We start from the raw sequence: 16,859 nt of genomic DNA, 5'->3' as shown, positions 1-16,859 counted from the left end.
TGGGAAAAGTCTGTTTTCTTTTTAATGGAAAGTGAAATTTGGAGATAACTGTATTTTTTTTTTAATTTACTTTTAGTTGTATTTGGACACAATACCTTTATTTAATTAATTAATTTATTTTTATGTGGTGCTGGGGATTAACCCAGGGCCTCGCACATGCTAGGCAAGCACTCTACCACTGAGCTACAACCCCAGCCCAAGATAACTCTATCTTAATCAGAATTTGCCTGAGTGTTATGTATATTCCTTAAGAAGGCACATCTTCTTTGACACAGTTTGTACTTAGAAGATGATATGATGGTGAGGGCAAGATTTGGTGCCAGATATAATGGGTTCAGATGTTGGTGCTAACTGCTTATCAGCTGTGTAACTCTGGGTAAATTACTTAACTGTTCTTTGCCCAGTTTCTTTATCTATAAAATGAGGGTAATAAAAACAATACCTACTTTGAGGTTTTGGTAAAATTCAAATAACATATTTATGTGTGTGTGTGTGTGTGTGTGTGTGTATATATATATATATAAAATGTAGTATGCTTTAAATAGGGCATAATAAGTAAATGTTACCTACTACTATTGTTATATAATTATGCTACTCCTAGGTATGGCAGAAGGCAAAATAAAGATGGCAAAGTTATTGTGCCCTCAAAGAAAGTAAGGATAGACAAAGGACATTCATATTAATCTGCTTTGTTTGATCATCCTGCCTTCAGTAGTCTATTTATGTCATGGATTCAAGTGTTTAAATCAAGTTTGCCAGGTTTCAAAAACCACATTTTTCAGTTGCACCAGGCTTTCTTCATTTCATAAATTATTTAGGATAAACAAAATCACTGTGAAATAGGTATCAGTAGTAGGTTGGTCACATGTAGAACTGTTAATTATGGTGAAGAAAAAGAAGTTTGGGGCTGGACTTTGAAAGGATGGATGGTTGTTTATGGGCAAAAAAATGGAAGTGCATCATAAAGTGCATTGGTTTACTGTCATCCAAAGATAGAACTACTTGCAACATTTCATTTCTCTTTGACCTGTGCTGCTGAAGTCATCTGAATGGAAATGACAGGGGAGGATAGTTTTTGCAAGATTTGAAATCTTTTAAGAAAAATAGATCCTAATTAGATCCTAATTCATGTTTGTATAAATATGTCAAAATATTTACATTCCACTGTCAGGAATAAATAAAAATAAGTGAAAATATCTTATATATTAAGAATGGTTAATTGATCTATGCATTCAGCACAGATCTATCAGAATCCTAGCTAGGTATTTGCAGAAATTGACAAGATGTTCCTAAAATTCGTAGGAAAATGCAAGGGATCCCGAGTAGCCAAAATAACCTTCAAAAAATAGAAACAAGTTGGAGAAGTCACACATTGATTTCATAAGTTATTACAAAGCTATATAATCAAGACTTGTGTGGTACTGAGAAGGGTAGACATGTAGATCAATGAATAGAATTAAGAGTTGAGAAATAAACTCTGCATTCAATATGTCTGTCTGTGGCCAAACCTATAAGAGGGTGAGGAGAACACAATTTTACAAGCTTTGTCTGATTGACAAAACACTTATGGGTCTCCTCCTTTACGTAACAATTGCTCTCAGACTTCTGACCATTCATTGTCCCTTTTTCATGTACTGCCTTAACATTTTTCTCTGGTGTCTCTTTGTAGTGCCGATGGGGAAGTGAAACACTGTGTGATCTACAGCACTGCTCGGGGATATGGCTTTGCAGAGCCCTACAACCTGTACAGCTCACTGAAGGAGCTGGTGCTCCATTACCAGCAGACATCCCTGATTCAGCACAATGACTCCCTCAACGTTAGGCTTGCCTATCCTGTTCATGCACAGATGCCTTCACTCTGCAGATAAAGAGGGAGTGGGAAGAGAGGTGGCTCTCTAGCATTTTTTTCTACAGTTTTTATTAGACTACGATGAGGGCATTCTTTCTACGTAGACTGCTTGTTTTGCACAAGAAGTGAATCTGTGAATGTGAAGTGGAAGTGGAGAGGCCGAGCAGTAGCTGGCCAGGATGGGGGGAATCAGGGGCCTGGGGTCTCTGGGTCTCAGCTGTGCTGCTGCACTGACATACTAACCTGTAAGCAGATGTTGTTTTGGAAAGTCTATTTCATTGGGGTTTTTATTTTTGTTTAGCCAGGCACCCTCTACAGAAACACTAGGCTTGATGGGGTAGAGGGTGGGAGTCGTACTTGGAAACATCTGAAGAGTCCATGTCCTCTTTTGTTCTTCAACTCTGAGAATGCAGCAGAGACATGGCTCTTTTGGGAGTTCAGATTTGCTTTAGCAGTTTCTCTTCTCCCCCAAAAGATGACTGTTTTGGTTCTGTGGTAGGATGGGATTTGGTTTAAAAAAAAAAAAAAAAAAAAAGACAACCAAAGCAAAGTAGGGAGGTTTGGGATTTCATTTAAAGAATCTAAGCAAGGGGTAAAAAACTCCGTCAACTGAAGGTACTTTATTTCTTACCAACATAATTTAGGCTTCAGCGTCTCACTATCTCCTCCCTCTAAAGAAGCATTTATGTTCAGACACCAGCAAAACAATGTTTGTTGCCAGACTAAGGTCTAAGGAGAGAAAGTGGCACTAGTAGCTAAATGCATACTTCTGTACCAAAACTTGAAAATAAGAAAACTAGAAATGTGAGTTTTAGCAAACACTAAAACTGGTTGATGTATTTCCTTCTGCCCTGCCCTCGTTTCTCAGATGAGAAATAGCATTCTTTTTGTGGGGATAGTGAGCTTTGAATCATAAAACAAAGTTGGTGCTTGTGTGGTGTTTCCCTAGCCTAAAGAATGATCTGTTGTTTGAAACCTTTGTAACTTGTTTGTATGAGTAAAGAAAAGGTGCAATCCAGTGCTTTTAGATGGCTTGATATACCAAATAATGATATAGAACAACATTCTTATGTGTGCTTCCCCAAGTTTAAAGGCCCTGCAAAAATACTATAAATGATTTAATTTCTTTTCATCTACCCCTCCTTTGCTTTGGTAGGGCTCGGGAGCCTACTTGGCTAAGGAGGAGAATCAGGTTGTGGTCAGGGACACCTCAGTAAATCACAGACCCAGAGGCCCTGGTGTCCAGGGTGAGGGTCACGCCACATTACACATGTGCTTCCATATAGTGGTTTTGAAGCTTTTGCAGGGAGAAGATGGCTTGGAGTTTAGACTGTTAGTAGAAGCCATCTGGAAGCTTTTGTCTTTGCCTTTTTTGTGATCCTGCCATTAGGGCAATGTGCACAGTCTGCCCTCATGCTCCAGTGGCTGTAATCTTAGGCCAGGAATCTTCTGCTCCATGTGGCTTAAGCCTTCCAGCTGAGTGAAGCTAGGCGAGCTGAGTGGAGGGCAGGCATCAACTTCTGCCTCCATTTTGCCCCACACTCTCCAGTCAGCATTCATTTGACAAATAGAGTCCAGCTGCCTCTGAGCCAATCCTGGAACCATAGTGGGCTTAGTGTGAGTCAGCTGTTTTGAGTCCAGAGCTTTGCAGTCAGGCATCCTGGTTGAGCTAGTACCTGGATCTTGGTTCCTAAGGCTCATAGCTAGGAAAACTCTAGTTTTGGGGCTGAAAAAACAAATATTACTTTCCCTGAGCATTATCTTGGTGACAATATCTAGAATGGACTAGTATTATATAGACAGACATAGATTAAAAGTTTTTGGAAAGACTTCCAGAGTTACTAACAATGAGGATAGAAAGGAAAGGGCATATCTTTTTGGCTTTTCCTTGTTTACATTACACTTTAAGGATTGGGTTGAGATAGAGACAAGTGAAATCCCTCCACCATCAGTTAAGTCCTTAACTGATAGCTAACACATCCTTTCCCCAAACTGCCAGATTGAAATCTTGCTGAAAGGTTTACTGAGTAATAGGATGCTAATTGCTGGTGGTCACCCCAGGGTGGCTTTGCATCTGGTGTTGAACCTGCTCAAGTAGTTACATGCTCAAGATTGGGTGCAAGGAATCCCTCCTATCAGGTACTAAAATTTAATGTGTTCTGAATGTCTCTTACAATAAACCAAAATGGGATAGGATACACACATCTGTAGTGTTGAACAATGTATCAGGGTAGTTTGTACCCTGTTGGTCAGACGTTGAGAGTGTGCAGCATGAGAGCAGAGCACTATCTTACTATCTACACTTGGGTTGACTGTGGAGGACTGCTGTTTTTCATTCCTACATTCCTCCCTGTCCCCCCTTTTTTCCTTTTCTCATTCTTGAATTCATTGTTTTGTGAGATCTGAAATCAAGGATCATTTGAGAAATTTTAAGGTGTTTTTTTTTCTGACCAGTTGCCACATGATTTGCTTGATTCTGAGCCAGCATAAATGGCATATGGTCCGTTCTGCTAAATAGTGACCCCAGTGTGTGTGGTGGGGCAAGCTCACTCCATGGCTGGGGAGCAGGTCTTGGCAACTTTTTCATATGAGTATAGTTCTGTGTCCTGTCCTGTGACCTGGGCCCTGAGATTTTCTCTCAGCATCTTAACTGCATTCTCATGGAGGCAGAGACAAACCAAGACCAGTGAGGCCCATTATTCTCCTGGCTAGATAAACCAGCCACCAACATGAAGGCAGCTTGGGGCTGGCTGGACACAGGTCCAAGGCCTACCTTTTTTCCAGGTGGAGCTTTCATCACTGAACAAGGCTCTCTCTACCTGGCTAGATGCCAAACATTGGCCATGGTTCAGGCCTGGATAGATTGCCTATGTCCTTATCATTGATCTGGCCAAGGATAAAGACCTCCTAACACCTCTAATCTTCCTTCTCCCAGGACTTGATGGGCTTTCCCATTTACTTTAGACCTCATATACCCTGAAGAAGCTCTGAGAACCAATTTGGTATCTTCTTTGGGTCTCTTCTTGCTGAAAGGAAACTAGCCCTATGCATTCTATTGAGTGAGTCAAGAATTACATTTGGGCAGTTCCTGGTTTCTAGGTTGATCTCTGCTGCCCATTAAGACCCCATCGTAGGCCTCTGTGAGGTTTCAATGGCCACAGAAACCAGAGGGTCCAGAAGAGACCTGCCTGGCCCCCCAGCTGACAACTGTTCAGCCTTGCTTTAGCTCCAGCCACTTGTGACAACCAATCTTATTTCCTTACAAATTCCAGCATGTGACTTTGGTGCCCTGTTGTTACTTGTGAAAAGCCTATTCTGTTGTCTTTGATGTAGTCAAAATTCATGTAGTTTACGTAAAAAAATCTGATTCACAAGGAAGCCAACTATGTGTCTTGTGTTGGGACAATTCATAATGTAGTTCCTAGACCACTTTTGCAAATTGTTCTTGTCACCAAATGTGTTCAGACATTGCTGTGCAGTTGTGGGTGAGGGTGGGGGGAAGGTGAGGAAGACAATTTTGTGGCTTTTGTTTTTTACCTTCCCCAAGAGGGGATAGTCTGGCCAACTTGCTGCAGTAATGCAATAAAGACATTGCAATAAAGCACCTTTTTGTCTTGATGCTATGGAAGGGTGGGCTGGGGCAGGGGGTGGGGCAAGGGCAAGGTAAGAGGACTAGGGTGTTGAAAAACCAGTGACACTCCTAGTCCTTCTAATAAACACCAAAAGATCAGTCCTGAGGCTGTACTGGAGGTCATAAGGTGTTCCTTTCCTCCCCTGAACAGGAAGACCCTAACTGGCATTACCATGAGCCCTGTCCACCCAGATACTGAGAAAATTATATCTGAGGGCCATTTCCTCCCCTTCTAATAAGCTCATCACATATTTCTGCCTAGAAAGAAGTGTTTTCACTCTGGGGGCAGGGTAAATGGATTGTCTTAGGGTCTTATCCTTTTGTTTTCCTAGGCAATTGTCACTATACTTCAAGGCACTTTGTTAAGGTTCCTATGTGCTAGGAATATAATCAGCAAACATGACAATGTATCTTGTCACACAGTATGTTGTAGTTCTCATCCATGTGTCTCAGGCCTCACCCAATTATACATCAATTACAAAATCAGATTGAGCAGGGAATGGTCTGTTGCTCTAAGTGACTGCATGAGTCCTTCCTCCCCTCTATATACTTTATACATACAAGGTGTGGATGAATTCCCTTAAACCTAAATTTAAGAGGTGGGGAAAATATTTTGAGTGTGCTGAGGACACTCAAAATTCCTTTCTTATCTCCTGCCTATCCTGTCTTTCGACTTCTACCTGCCATCTATCTGGTCATTTCCACTGGGAACTAGAGGGGCCCATAGGCACTTCAAACTTGTTTACTTCAGAGAAAACACATGGTTGGCTATGAATTCCCTTCTCGTCCTACCACCAGACCTACAAATACCCTAAAAAGTCCTCTCAGTCCCACCTTTAATCACAAAGATATCTTCCAACAAAAGCCTATCTCCTCAGCACCATATTTTGGATTCTATTTTTCTCTCACATTCTCAGGGAACTCTCTTACGTGTAGCTGTGGTTACAAGCTTATAATTGTGTCACCATTCCTGGCTCCCATGATGAATTACCATTTTTTCATTATTTTTTGGTTATCTCTAATTCTATATGTCCTCAATCCCTACTCAATCCCATATCCTTTTCCTTATTTTCCCCACCCCTCAAAGCCACACCTTTTGAAAGACCTGCCTAAATGTGTTTATTTCCTCACCTGAAGCATTTTAGTACAGGTTCCACTACCCCAAACTGCCGACTTCGATGTCTTCAGTATCCATTTCTGTTGACTGTTCTTCATGGAAAGCTCTTTCATTGACTTCATTACAATTCATTCACCTAGTTTTTCTGATGTTCCTCCAGCCTTCCTCTCATATAAGCCTTTTTACCTAACCATTTTCTCCACATCCATGAATCCACCCACCATCTTTAGGCCAATTACATCTATTTCTCCTGCCAGAGACTGAATGTGCAGGGTCACCTTCTGGTCCTGGTTTCTTCCATTGTTTCATATTTCGCTGAATGGAAATTGGGTTCATTTTGGCATAAGCCAGAGATGTAGTCAACATCTTTTTTTTTTTTTTTTTGTAGATGGACACAGTACCTTCATTTACTTATTTTTATGTGGTGCTGAGGATCGAACCCAGTACCTCACACATGCTAGGTGAGCACTCTACCACTGAGCTACAACCCCAGCTGTAGTCAACATCTTTGATAGCCTTGTTCCATATCTATAAAACCCTCTGCCAACCCTTATTAATTTTACCTTCTAAATACCAATGAAACCATCAATTCTCTAAATTCATTGCTTTGCTACAGAGCCTAATCCCTAGAAGGTCTCCCTTCCTCCATTCTTGCCCCCTCAAATTCATTCTCATATGGCGTCCAGTTATCTTTTTAAACTACAAACCTGAACCTGTATAAAACATTATAAGTAACTTTCAATTGTTCCTAGGGCAAATCACAATTTTTTTTTCTTTTGCTGCATTGCTCGGGCTGGCTCTGAACTCTTGGGCTCAAGTGATTCTCCTGCCTCAGCCTCAGCTAGGATTGTAGGTGCCTGTCACTGTACACTGCTACATTACAAAATGTAAGTCTATAAAACGGATTTTGTAATGTTGCAAACCTCATTTCTCACATGTTTCTCTTTTCAGTGGCTCCATCCTCCCAGCTAATCCTAGAGTTTTGGGCTTCTCATTCTGCACGTTCTCTGGGAAATCCTCGTAGAGCTTTAAATAACCATTTCTTTCCTGTCGGCCCTAAATCTGTGTCCATCTTCCCATGCTTTCTTCCCTCCTTCCTCAGATTAAGGTTTTCTCTTCACTGTTGCTATCCTAGTTCAGACCACTATATGGGTCACTGCATCGTGCTCTCTCTGGCCTATCTGCTCAATGCAAGCCTGACTGTATTGTAGCCAGAGTGATCTTCATAAAACATAAATTTGAAGTTGCCTCTCAGAATTTCCTCACTCCCCTCAGGATAATTCAGTGTTTTTCAAGGACAGCACCATTGAGGCATGTACCCTAGGCATTTGCACTACACAATGCTTGGTGTCCTAGGGCTTCTTCCCATTTTTATTTCAAAACCCATAAGAAGGCAGTTCTCTTGAAACTGCAAAATCTGCTTCCTTCCATCCGCTTCACCTATATTTATGGTATGGTGCTTCTGACCAGATCCTGACCTATGTGGGGCACTCATCTCCCAAGCCGTCCTCCTGGATCCTGCAACCTATCTTCCCAATGCCCAGTGCAGGCAGCCCATGATTTGCTGTCTATAAATAACTGAAGGAAGAAGAAAGTGAAATCAAGAGGACCAGAAGGTGGATAGAGCACGCCCTCTGGTGGCCACCACCTTCCCCATGCAGGATGACAAAGGGCTGCAGAGTACAGGAGGCACCCCTCCAGCCACTGACTCAAAGGTAGTATTCTGTCTCCCAGTTTCCTGACCCCTCTCCTTGAGACCCAGGCATTGGATTGTGGGACATTCAGTACAATGTCAGTGCACGATGGTTTGGCATGGAGACACCCCTAGCGTTGATACTCCACCAAGCCCCACTCCCTGCCCTGTGATGCCATCTCCTGACTCCCCCTACACCAACATACATCTTTCCTTCTCTTCTGCACTACTCACAAAGTATAGCTCTACTCAAAGAAGAATGCACACAGCAATGTCCACCTTTACTGCTGGGGCATACCTGACAAACATCCCAGGAAGGGTTTGCTGGCTACAAATACTAAGGACTTACCACTGAACAGGCAGTTTTCTATTTTCATCTCACCTGACCACTCACCATTTTATCAAGTAACTATTCCATTTTGAAACTCTTCTCTTGGATTTTATGATTCCTCTTCTGGTTGCTATTCTGAGTCTCCCTTCTTTGCCTTAAATATCAGTGTTCCTGAATTGTTGATTCAGGAACACTAATTGTTGATACACTGTTGGCTCATTTCTACCTAGTATAGATTTTCCTCCTGAGTTCCAGATCTGTGCATCCAATTACCTTCTGGATGACCCAGAAATAGCTCAAATTCAATACATCCAAAGTAACCAGGTGCAGTGGTGTATGCCTGTAATCCTAGTGGCTTGGGAGGCTGAGGCAGGAGGATCATGAATTCAAAGCCAGCCTCAGCAACTTAGCAAAGTCCTAAGCAACTCAATGAGACCCTGTCTCTAAATAAAATATAAAAAAGGGATGGGGAAACCCCAAACCAAACCTTAAAACCAAAACATTCAAAGTTAAACTCCTTACCTACTAGTACCTTTTCTCCTCCTCATTTACTGGCTAAGACACACTCTGAATGAGGTGAATGTGGGCTGTATAGTCAAGGGAGACCTAGGTTCAATCCCAGATCTACCTCGGGCAGGAAAGCCCAAGCTTTATTATCCATTAGTAGGAATATTAGTTGCCACATGATCTTCTTTGGTTTAGTTCTGTATCACCTACACAATGGAAGACCATTAGATACGGTCTTGCTTAATTTGCCATACCTTGTTTAATTTGCCATACCCATTTCCATTTTGAATTATCTTTGGTTTCTTGAACATACCAGGTATATTGTATATGCTGCACTTTTGACAGCCCTCCCTCTACCATACTCAGCAAAACTACCTATTCACCTGTTCTTCATGTTTGAACCCAGATGGTCTCTGAGAAGCGAAGCTAGATAGTGTGTTCCTCCCAAGAGGGTGGAAACTGTCTTAGTCACAGTTATATTCCCAGCAGCAACACAGGACCTAGACCGACAGTTACGAGTATGATGACTGAAGGAAAGAAGCATGCAAAACACAAAGGTGTTTCCAGGAGCGTGTATTACACAGGTCTGGTACAAGAAATAGCAAACAACTGCTATGTTTGTTTTAAAACCTCATCTGGTGCTAATGTGGAATCCTGATGCTTTGGGTTGCTCCCTGGTCCTCGGCTCCTCCAAAGCAGGCTGGGCCCAGGCTCCTGGGTAAGAGGACAGCCTCTGCATGGAACGTCCTGCCTTCTGTCACCTGAGGCATCAGGCACTTTGGTGATGCTCAGGGGTGGTTCTTCTTTCTCTACTTCTGCACATTCAGACTCCCACAGCCAACTTTGGCTGGGAACCTCACGTGGTGTATGGGCCAGCCTAGGGGCACTGGGTGGCTTTGACTTCCTCTCCTGTCTGGGAGATGGGCTCTTAGGGTGGACTGGAGCTGTAGTTTCCAAATCTTGGGGGTTGGATAGCCCACCTTCCACTGTTGTCTTTCTGCCTGGGGATACCCTGTCTGGGTCCTCAATAAGGAAATTCCAGGACCATGTACCTGACTTCCCAGAGGTGGAGGCAGCAGCAGAGATGAGTCCTGATGAGCTGGGACAAAGTGCTGTTAATGCCTGGGTGTGGAGGTGCTGGGCCTTCCGGCAGCCTTCAGCGGGGGTAGGGTCTGAGGGTCCAGACCTACACAGGCTAGGGCCTGGTGAGGAGGAGGTGATAGCCTCCTCAAAGGCGTGTGGACTCCCAAGCCACCTCTGGGGAACATTAGCACCTTCTATTCTGGGAGGCCCTAATATGACCCCTGTCAATAGGCCTGGGACCACCAGACCCTGGTTTCTTGAGTCCCTGGGCAAGAAGGTATCCTCTTCCCCACCCTCTCCTGTTCCTCTGGTGGGTGGATTCTGGCTCACTTCTGGGTTGGATGCCTGTGCACCCTGGCTGTTCTCAGGTTCCTCATCGGTGTCATCCTCTGAGGAGTCTACCTCACGGATAGCTTCTTGCTTTTGCAGTGACTCTCGTCGTTCAGCTCGGTCCTGCCGAAGGGTCCCTAGGGCCCGTGAAGGAGCAGGCTGTAGCACTCCCTTCCCTGGCAGTGCCCCTTTCCCAGAGAGCACAGCCCTGGTCCCAACTACCTCCAGCGGGCTGGCTTCCCTGGGTGGCAGCTCCTTCTTTAGCTCACAGTGGGGCAGGTCAAGACCATGCTTGTGAGAAGGAGCTCGCTTCTTCTCAGAAGCAGCCAGTGCAGCTGCCAGTTTTTCTGCTGACTGCACCCGCTTAAGCAGTGGGGAGCGGGGTGGCTCTGCACTTTTGGGCCGTGAGAGTTGCCTGCCTAGTGGAGGTGACAAGTGAAGTTTGGTGGGAAAGGCCTGGGCTCCATGACCAGACAGGGGTGATGGAGAACGCTGAGGTGAAGCTGCTGGTGGTGGTGAAGGGGTGTGGGCCAGCGGAGATAGTGGGATGCTGCCTGCTGACTTGCGCCGTGGAGAGCGGTACTGGCGTTGGAGCTTGGGTGCCAGACCATGTAGGGAGCTGGGCCGTGTGTGCCCAGAGCCAGCTGGAGAACTGGGCACGCTGGAGCTGGGGGAGCTGCTCTGCGATGAATTCCCCCCTACTTTGTACAAACAGAGAGACAAAGGTGGATCAATTTTATCTGTAAGAAGTGACCAAGGGGCAAGGGAGGGCTCACTGGGATGTGCCAGGATTGTCCATGTTCCCCTACCAAAGAACTAGTACCCAGACTACAGAAATAAAGTCACTCCCTTCCCCATCAATTCCTCCCAAAACTACTGAATCTTTAGACATGAGCTGAAAGGGATTCTGAGAGTGGGACATGCGGGGAGCAGAGGGCCAAGGCACTTCCTATTTCCCAATGGGTGGTTTCTACCTGCAGAGAGCCCTTTGTACCTGAGTGCACTGTATCAGGGGTCACCCGGTAGCCCTGAGTGGGAGATCGGGGAGAAAGGCTGTGGCTGTGTGTGGGAGAGCCTGGCCCACTCTCCCCCGACGACAAGGAGCGGTTAAGGGAAGAAAGGCTGCGGCTGGTGTGCAGCAGGGAGGCCTGCTTAGTGATCTTCCGGAACAGGGAACTTCTTTTTCTGCTGTAACGATAAGGGTCCAAGGCCAAGTCGGTGCATGGAGCACAACACACTCTAGGCCTGGGGTCAAGCCACCCGACATATTGCCAGTACCCAAGTGCTCATAGCAGACCTCTGACTAATTGGCTCACCTTTCTTGCCCATCCTTGCCCCGGTTCCTCTTGCTCCTTCGGGCCATCTTGGCCTTGTAGCTGCCTTTTCGAGCTGGTCCCACTTTAATGGATGTGTTCTCCAGGGGAGTTGTTGAAATAGCCACCTTGTTTCCACTCTGGGGAGCAAAACAAAGCAAAGCATGAGGTCTAGGCTAAGATAGTAGCCATATTCTTGCTCCTGTCCCTACCCCTGCATATGGCTATACCACAGCTCCAGTTTTTGCTCCTGTGCCAACATGTCTGAATAAGGCCTGTCTTCCCTCTCACAGATTAGGAAATGGCTTCCATTGGTGTCCAGAGAGGTTTGGGGACGGGAAGACAGAGAAGAAGCTCCCTTGCCCTGTTAGCCAGTCCTACCCACAGCTCAGAAGAATCTGGGCCTTGGCTAATGAGGCTGTTGCTTTCTGGAGAAAACTCTCTGCTGTGCCAACCAAGTTCTCTGTGACCCTGGAATCTATGCTATGTGTGTTCAATCCTCCCACTCCTCTCTGGCCAGTCCAGACTAACAAGACTGGGGTTGTTCAGGGGCTACAGTGGGCAGCATTCCCAGCACTAACCTTTAGGATCAGCTCCACCACCTCTGTGTGCACCAGCCCATGCACAGGCTCCCCGTTGACATGGGTGATAAGGTCACCCTGACGAAGCCCGGCCTCGCTGGCTGGACCTCCATCCTCCACATGCTGTCTCAGGAAAGAGCATCTTTAGTCTGAAGCTTGGGCAGGAAGTGTAGGGCTTATTCTGATCATTAAGCTGCGACCCCATTTACCATCACCCTTTGACCCCTGTGGATAGCATGGGCAGTGACAGAAGAAAGGACAAACAGGCTCCATTGAGGGGAAAGTGGAGGAGTGATGGAGCTGAGACAACAAGTCTAGATGGCCAGACATACCCACACCATGTGGTGCACAGTGTAGACATCTGAGTCACCCATGTAGACACGAATGGCCCGAAGGGTGAAGCCATACTTCTTTCCAGCTCGGTGGATGATGATGGGAGGCCTCAAGCTGCCAAGGGCTGGCAAGAAGTCCCTGCTTGGAGAAGAATCTCTGGATGACGGGTTGGACGACTGGGAGTGTGGGGACATGGGACTGGCCAATGGAGAGCAGGTGTGGTGTTCTGGAGAAGGAGAAGCCAGGACTTAGTGGGTCAAAGGCCTTGGCCTGGCCATGGTCCCAGCCTGGCGCCCTTTCTAGTCTACTGATTCCTTCCAAGCCCCAGTCACAGACAGAGCCTGACCCAGGTGTATCTTCCCCATAACCCGTGACCCAAAGCCCTCTCACCCGCTCAGTTTCCCAGGTCTGAGGTGGGGGTGCAGGTGATGGGGACCGGCATTTATGCATGTGCTGGGGACTACATAAACTCTTCATACATAAATAAACATTGCAATTATCCTACAAGCTAGCCATTATTATTATCCACATTTTTTAATGAAGAACTTGAAGCTTAGAAGGATTAAAAACTTTCCAAGGCCAAGAGCCTTTCTTGATGAAGCCAAGATTTGAATATTAGATCTTTGCCTTAAAGCCTACACTTGTCACACTGTGCTGTCCTGCCCTGACACACACACACACAACTCCAGACACCAATGCACACCTTTGGAGACTTTCATTTTCATAATAAAGGGACATACAGTTTCTCAGAGGTTCACACACACACACACACCTGCCCCCTGTACCCCTGCTGCAGGCTTACAGAGATTCTAAGGCCCTTTCTATGGGTTTTACCCCAGCTCTTTAGGGGTCGCACCTGTAGGAATGAGGAGGGAAAGGGCTGTGGCTGAGGCAGACTTGATCACTTTGTTGACAGGGCGAGTGGTCCGCTTCTCTATAGAATCCCCAGAGAGCAGCCGGTGGCGAGCTCTACGCACAGCCAGGTCGCTGATGGCCTTGGCTGTGGCTCCCTCAGCCAGCTGTGGGGTCCCACGGCTTCGAGTCTCCGTGGCTATGGGCCAAATGAACAATGAGACCCACAATACAGTTGAGCCTCCCTACCTGTAGTGTCCTCCCAGCCGAGGCCCTTTGACCACACACTGCCACACCTGAGCTGGAAGCACCACTCTGGCAGAGAGGCTCCTCATCCAGCTTTAGTCGCCGCTCCACAGGCCTTTCAGGGACAGGCCCAGATGCCCCCTCTCCAGAAGAGGGTGTCAGAAGCCATATACCCTCCTGCTGTTGCCTCCTGGGGGTGCTGCTGACCTCCTCATGGCCTTCAGAGAAGCGAGGCACATCCAGGAGGCCTGAGCAACGGCGTCGCACTGTCATTGGAGGGCTTGAGTCACTCTCTGTGTGAGACGACTCAGACACCGACAGCCGCTTCCGTAATCTATGAGACATAAAGCCTGGGGTGAGATGACCCAAGCAGTCTCCCTCTCATGCCAAGGCTTCCTTAGGAGCACACAGAGCTACAGTCACAGAACTTTTCTCCTCAGATGTTCCACCAGGGTTGCCTTGAGAATGCCACCTTACCCCACAAGCACACCTCCCCAGCACCTGAATCTCTCCTAAGATTTGTGTGATAGGGAGGGTTGGCTGTGCTGCCCACCCTGGCGAGCCCTGGGTGCTCACATCTCAGGGGAACCAATCACCCAGCTCCGGTCTCGGCCCTTTAGCCCTGCCAGGCTATCTGAGCGGTCTTCCTTCTCCTCACTCAGGCTGCGCTTGGTGGGGGGTGGTGTCCGGCGTTCCTCCAGCAGTGAGAGCCGTTCCATGCTACTGTATACCTGTGGGCACAGGGACACACTGGAGTTGGCTCTGACAGCGACATCTCCCAAATGACAAATCACATCCTTGGCACCTGAAACTGGAATTTGAGTCTTTCCCCACATCCCAGTTGAATATTTGGGGAAGCACTTATCCTGTTGACCTAGAACCACTCTTACTAATTCCTGATATAAGAGATGTTGATCCTGACATCTTTTATATCAGGAATTAGTGAGAGTGGTTCTAGAAGCATCTACTCTATGCAGCCCAGCACTCTGCTCTTCTTTTTCTGAAGTGGTCCTATCACCAACTCCCTCAGCCTGCCCCAGGTGTGTCTCTTGACAGGTCCTCTTCTCCCATCCCTCTGATCTGGCCTCCTAAGTCGTACCTTGCTGAACCTTGGAGAGCAGGAAGAGAACTGGCGGATCTCAAGGCAGCCATCCTCACTCACTTCCTCCTCATCTTCTGAGTCCACATGGTGGTATCGCTCCGAACGGGCTGGGCCAGACACACAGGACAGTTCCCTTCAGGGACCCTGCTGATGGCATCCTTGTGACCCTATCAGACCTCAGCAGAGCCCTGAGAAGTTGTTCCCACTGCATAGGCATAGTATGCATAGGCACTTTTCAGCACACAGGTAGGACCAACACTCCACCTCACCCCCAGCGACCTTACTGTCAAAGTAGCTGGTATCATCCTCTGATTCCAGTTGAGGAATAAATTCAGCTTTCTGGCGAAGAAGTCCTGTCCAGTCCAGACCCGTAAAAAATGGGTGCTGCTTTACCTCATAAGTACTACCTAGACAAGAAGTAGGATGAGTTGTGTGGAGTCCAGGCCAGCAAGTCAAGCAAGAAGCCAGACCTGGAAAAGGTGCACCTGGAAGCCTAAGCTCAAACACCTTTCTTTCTCTGCCTGTAGCAAGCAGGGAAGAACTTCAGGATCCCGAAAGACTGTCCACACCTGAAGCCTGAACCTCACGGTGTGTGGGCTTGGTCTCCCTTTCCCCTTTCCTAAGTGGTGAGAAAGAAAGAGTAGGGCCTAACTTACCTGTGCCCAGTCTCTCCAGAGGGTTCTGGTGGAGTAGTTTGGAGGTGAGGTCTTGGGCATCTGGGGGTAGTGCATCTTCACCCTCAGGCCACACAATCTCATCTGAAGTCATCAGGGATGAGAGAGAAAGGGAAAGATAGATAGTGGGGAGATGCAGAAGGCCCCAGTGTAATATTAAGGAAGAGAGGTCATAAGGGCCAGTCCAGAGCCCCTAAAAAGCCCCATCTAGGAGCCAAATTCCTTAAGTTCTATAGGCTCCTCCCCTCCAAGAGGAATCACACTCCTTATTAGAACATTGCTGGCTTTTTGATCCAGGGTGGGCATTATAAAAACAGTGACTTCCTCTGTCCTGGAGCTCCAGCTCACCCTGCTTTATTTGCTAAAATAAAAAAAGAGTTCATACTCACAGGATAGGTCCCAGGGGACTCAGTGCGTGAGTGCATGCACACATATTCCTAAGAAGCAAGCATACTAAACACACACACTTGAATTCAGAACAAGAAATCCAAGGCCTCAACAGGGGCATGCATAATTCTTATTTGTGGACCTAGATTTTGACTCCACACTGGGTAAGGGTGATAGTACCTACCACTGATCACTTGACCAAAGAGCTCCTCCGGAGTGTCTCCAAAGAAAGGGACGCAACCCACCAGGAACTCATACAGGATTATGCCCATGGCCCACCAGTCCACTGGCTTCCCATAGCCCTGACGCAGGATCACCTCAGGCGCTATGTACTCTGGAGTCCCGCACACCTGGGCACAGAGAAGCCAGGCTGGCTCAGCATCCTGAGGCAGCTCACTGGCATGATGGCTGGAGGAGTGGGGATGCTCCTACCCTAGATAAGAAGTCTCTGAAGACTCAGCTTGCCTTAATTGAGAAACAGGATCAGGGAACCAGAATTGGAACTCTTGGTGGGGTGTATTTCCTAATTAATCATAATGTCTAATCTCCCTGAGCTTGCAACATTCCCTTCTGGTATCTGGTCCTACAAACGGCCTCTGCCCTCCAGCCCAAAGAACAGAACCTATCCTTATGTGATTACTACAGGGACTTGTGAGCTTCACAACCTGAAAAGTCAAATCAGGCAACATCCAGAGGCAGTTCTCAGGGAACTGAGCCCCAGCCAAGTGGAATTTGGAGCTATGTTCCAAGAACAACAGGCCCCAGGAGAGGTCTGCCCTTGACTCAGGCCAGGGGTTCAGGACTGATCTCATATGAAACCACATTAATAG

At 46.7% G+C, this 16,859-nt stretch overlaps 2 protein-coding genes across 15 annotated transcripts in view; one reads left to right on the top strand and one right to left on the bottom strand.

Annotated features, from left to right (window-relative positions):
- Nucleotides 1-5,453, top strand: part of Pik3r3 (phosphoinositide-3-kinase regulatory subunit 3) — a 117,969-nt gene extending 112,516 nt beyond the window's left edge. For all 3 annotated transcript variants that reach the window (XM_078026183.1, XM_078026184.1, XM_005317982.5), the window contains one exon: nucleotides 1,670-5,453. In XM_078026183.1, coding sequence (XP_077882309.1) covers nucleotides 1,670-1,868 — 199 coding nt within the window. In that variant the 3' untranslated portion in view covers nucleotides 1,869-5,453. The remainder of the gene's footprint in view (nucleotides 1-1,669) is intronic.
- A 4,232-nt stretch (nucleotides 5,454-9,685) lies between these two features.
- Nucleotides 9,686-16,859, bottom strand: part of Mast2 (microtubule associated serine/threonine kinase 2) — a 185,771-nt gene continuing 178,597 nt past the window's right edge. For 6 of the 12 annotated variants that reach the window (XM_040288593.2, XM_013364001.4, XM_005317980.4 and 3 more), the window contains 12 exons: nucleotides 16,214-16,379; nucleotides 15,625-15,726; nucleotides 15,253-15,375; nucleotides 14,966-15,075; nucleotides 14,443-14,597; nucleotides 13,917-14,200; nucleotides 13,625-13,819; nucleotides 12,768-12,994; nucleotides 12,436-12,558; nucleotides 11,858-11,994; nucleotides 11,536-11,729; nucleotides 9,686-11,242 (listed from right to left, as the gene is read on the bottom strand). In XM_040288593.2, coding sequence (XP_040144527.2) covers nucleotides 9,741-11,242; nucleotides 11,536-11,729; nucleotides 11,858-11,994; nucleotides 12,436-12,558; nucleotides 12,768-12,994; nucleotides 13,625-13,819; nucleotides 13,917-14,200; nucleotides 14,443-14,597; nucleotides 14,966-15,075; nucleotides 15,253-15,375; nucleotides 15,625-15,726; nucleotides 16,214-16,379 — 3,318 coding nt within the window. In that variant the 3' untranslated portion in view covers nucleotides 9,686-9,740. The remainder of the gene's footprint in view (nucleotides 11,243-11,535; nucleotides 11,730-11,857; nucleotides 11,995-12,435; nucleotides 12,559-12,767; nucleotides 12,995-13,624; nucleotides 13,820-13,916; nucleotides 14,201-14,442; nucleotides 14,598-14,965; nucleotides 15,076-15,252; nucleotides 15,376-15,624; nucleotides 15,727-16,213; nucleotides 16,380-16,859) is intronic. The other 6 variants (XM_005317979.5, XM_013364031.4, XM_013364009.4 and 3 more) reach the window with 3 other exon arrangements.

The sequence above is a fragment of the Ictidomys tridecemlineatus genome, chromosome 11 (assembly GCF_052094955.1).
Source record: "Ictidomys tridecemlineatus isolate mIctTri1 chromosome 11, mIctTri1.hap1, whole genome shotgun sequence".
In the NCBI taxonomy this organism is placed as follows: domain Eukaryota; kingdom Metazoa; phylum Chordata; class Mammalia; order Rodentia; family Sciuridae; genus Ictidomys; species Ictidomys tridecemlineatus.
Note: the sequence above shows the minus strand (reverse complement) of the source record. Positions and strands in the feature narration are given on the sequence as shown.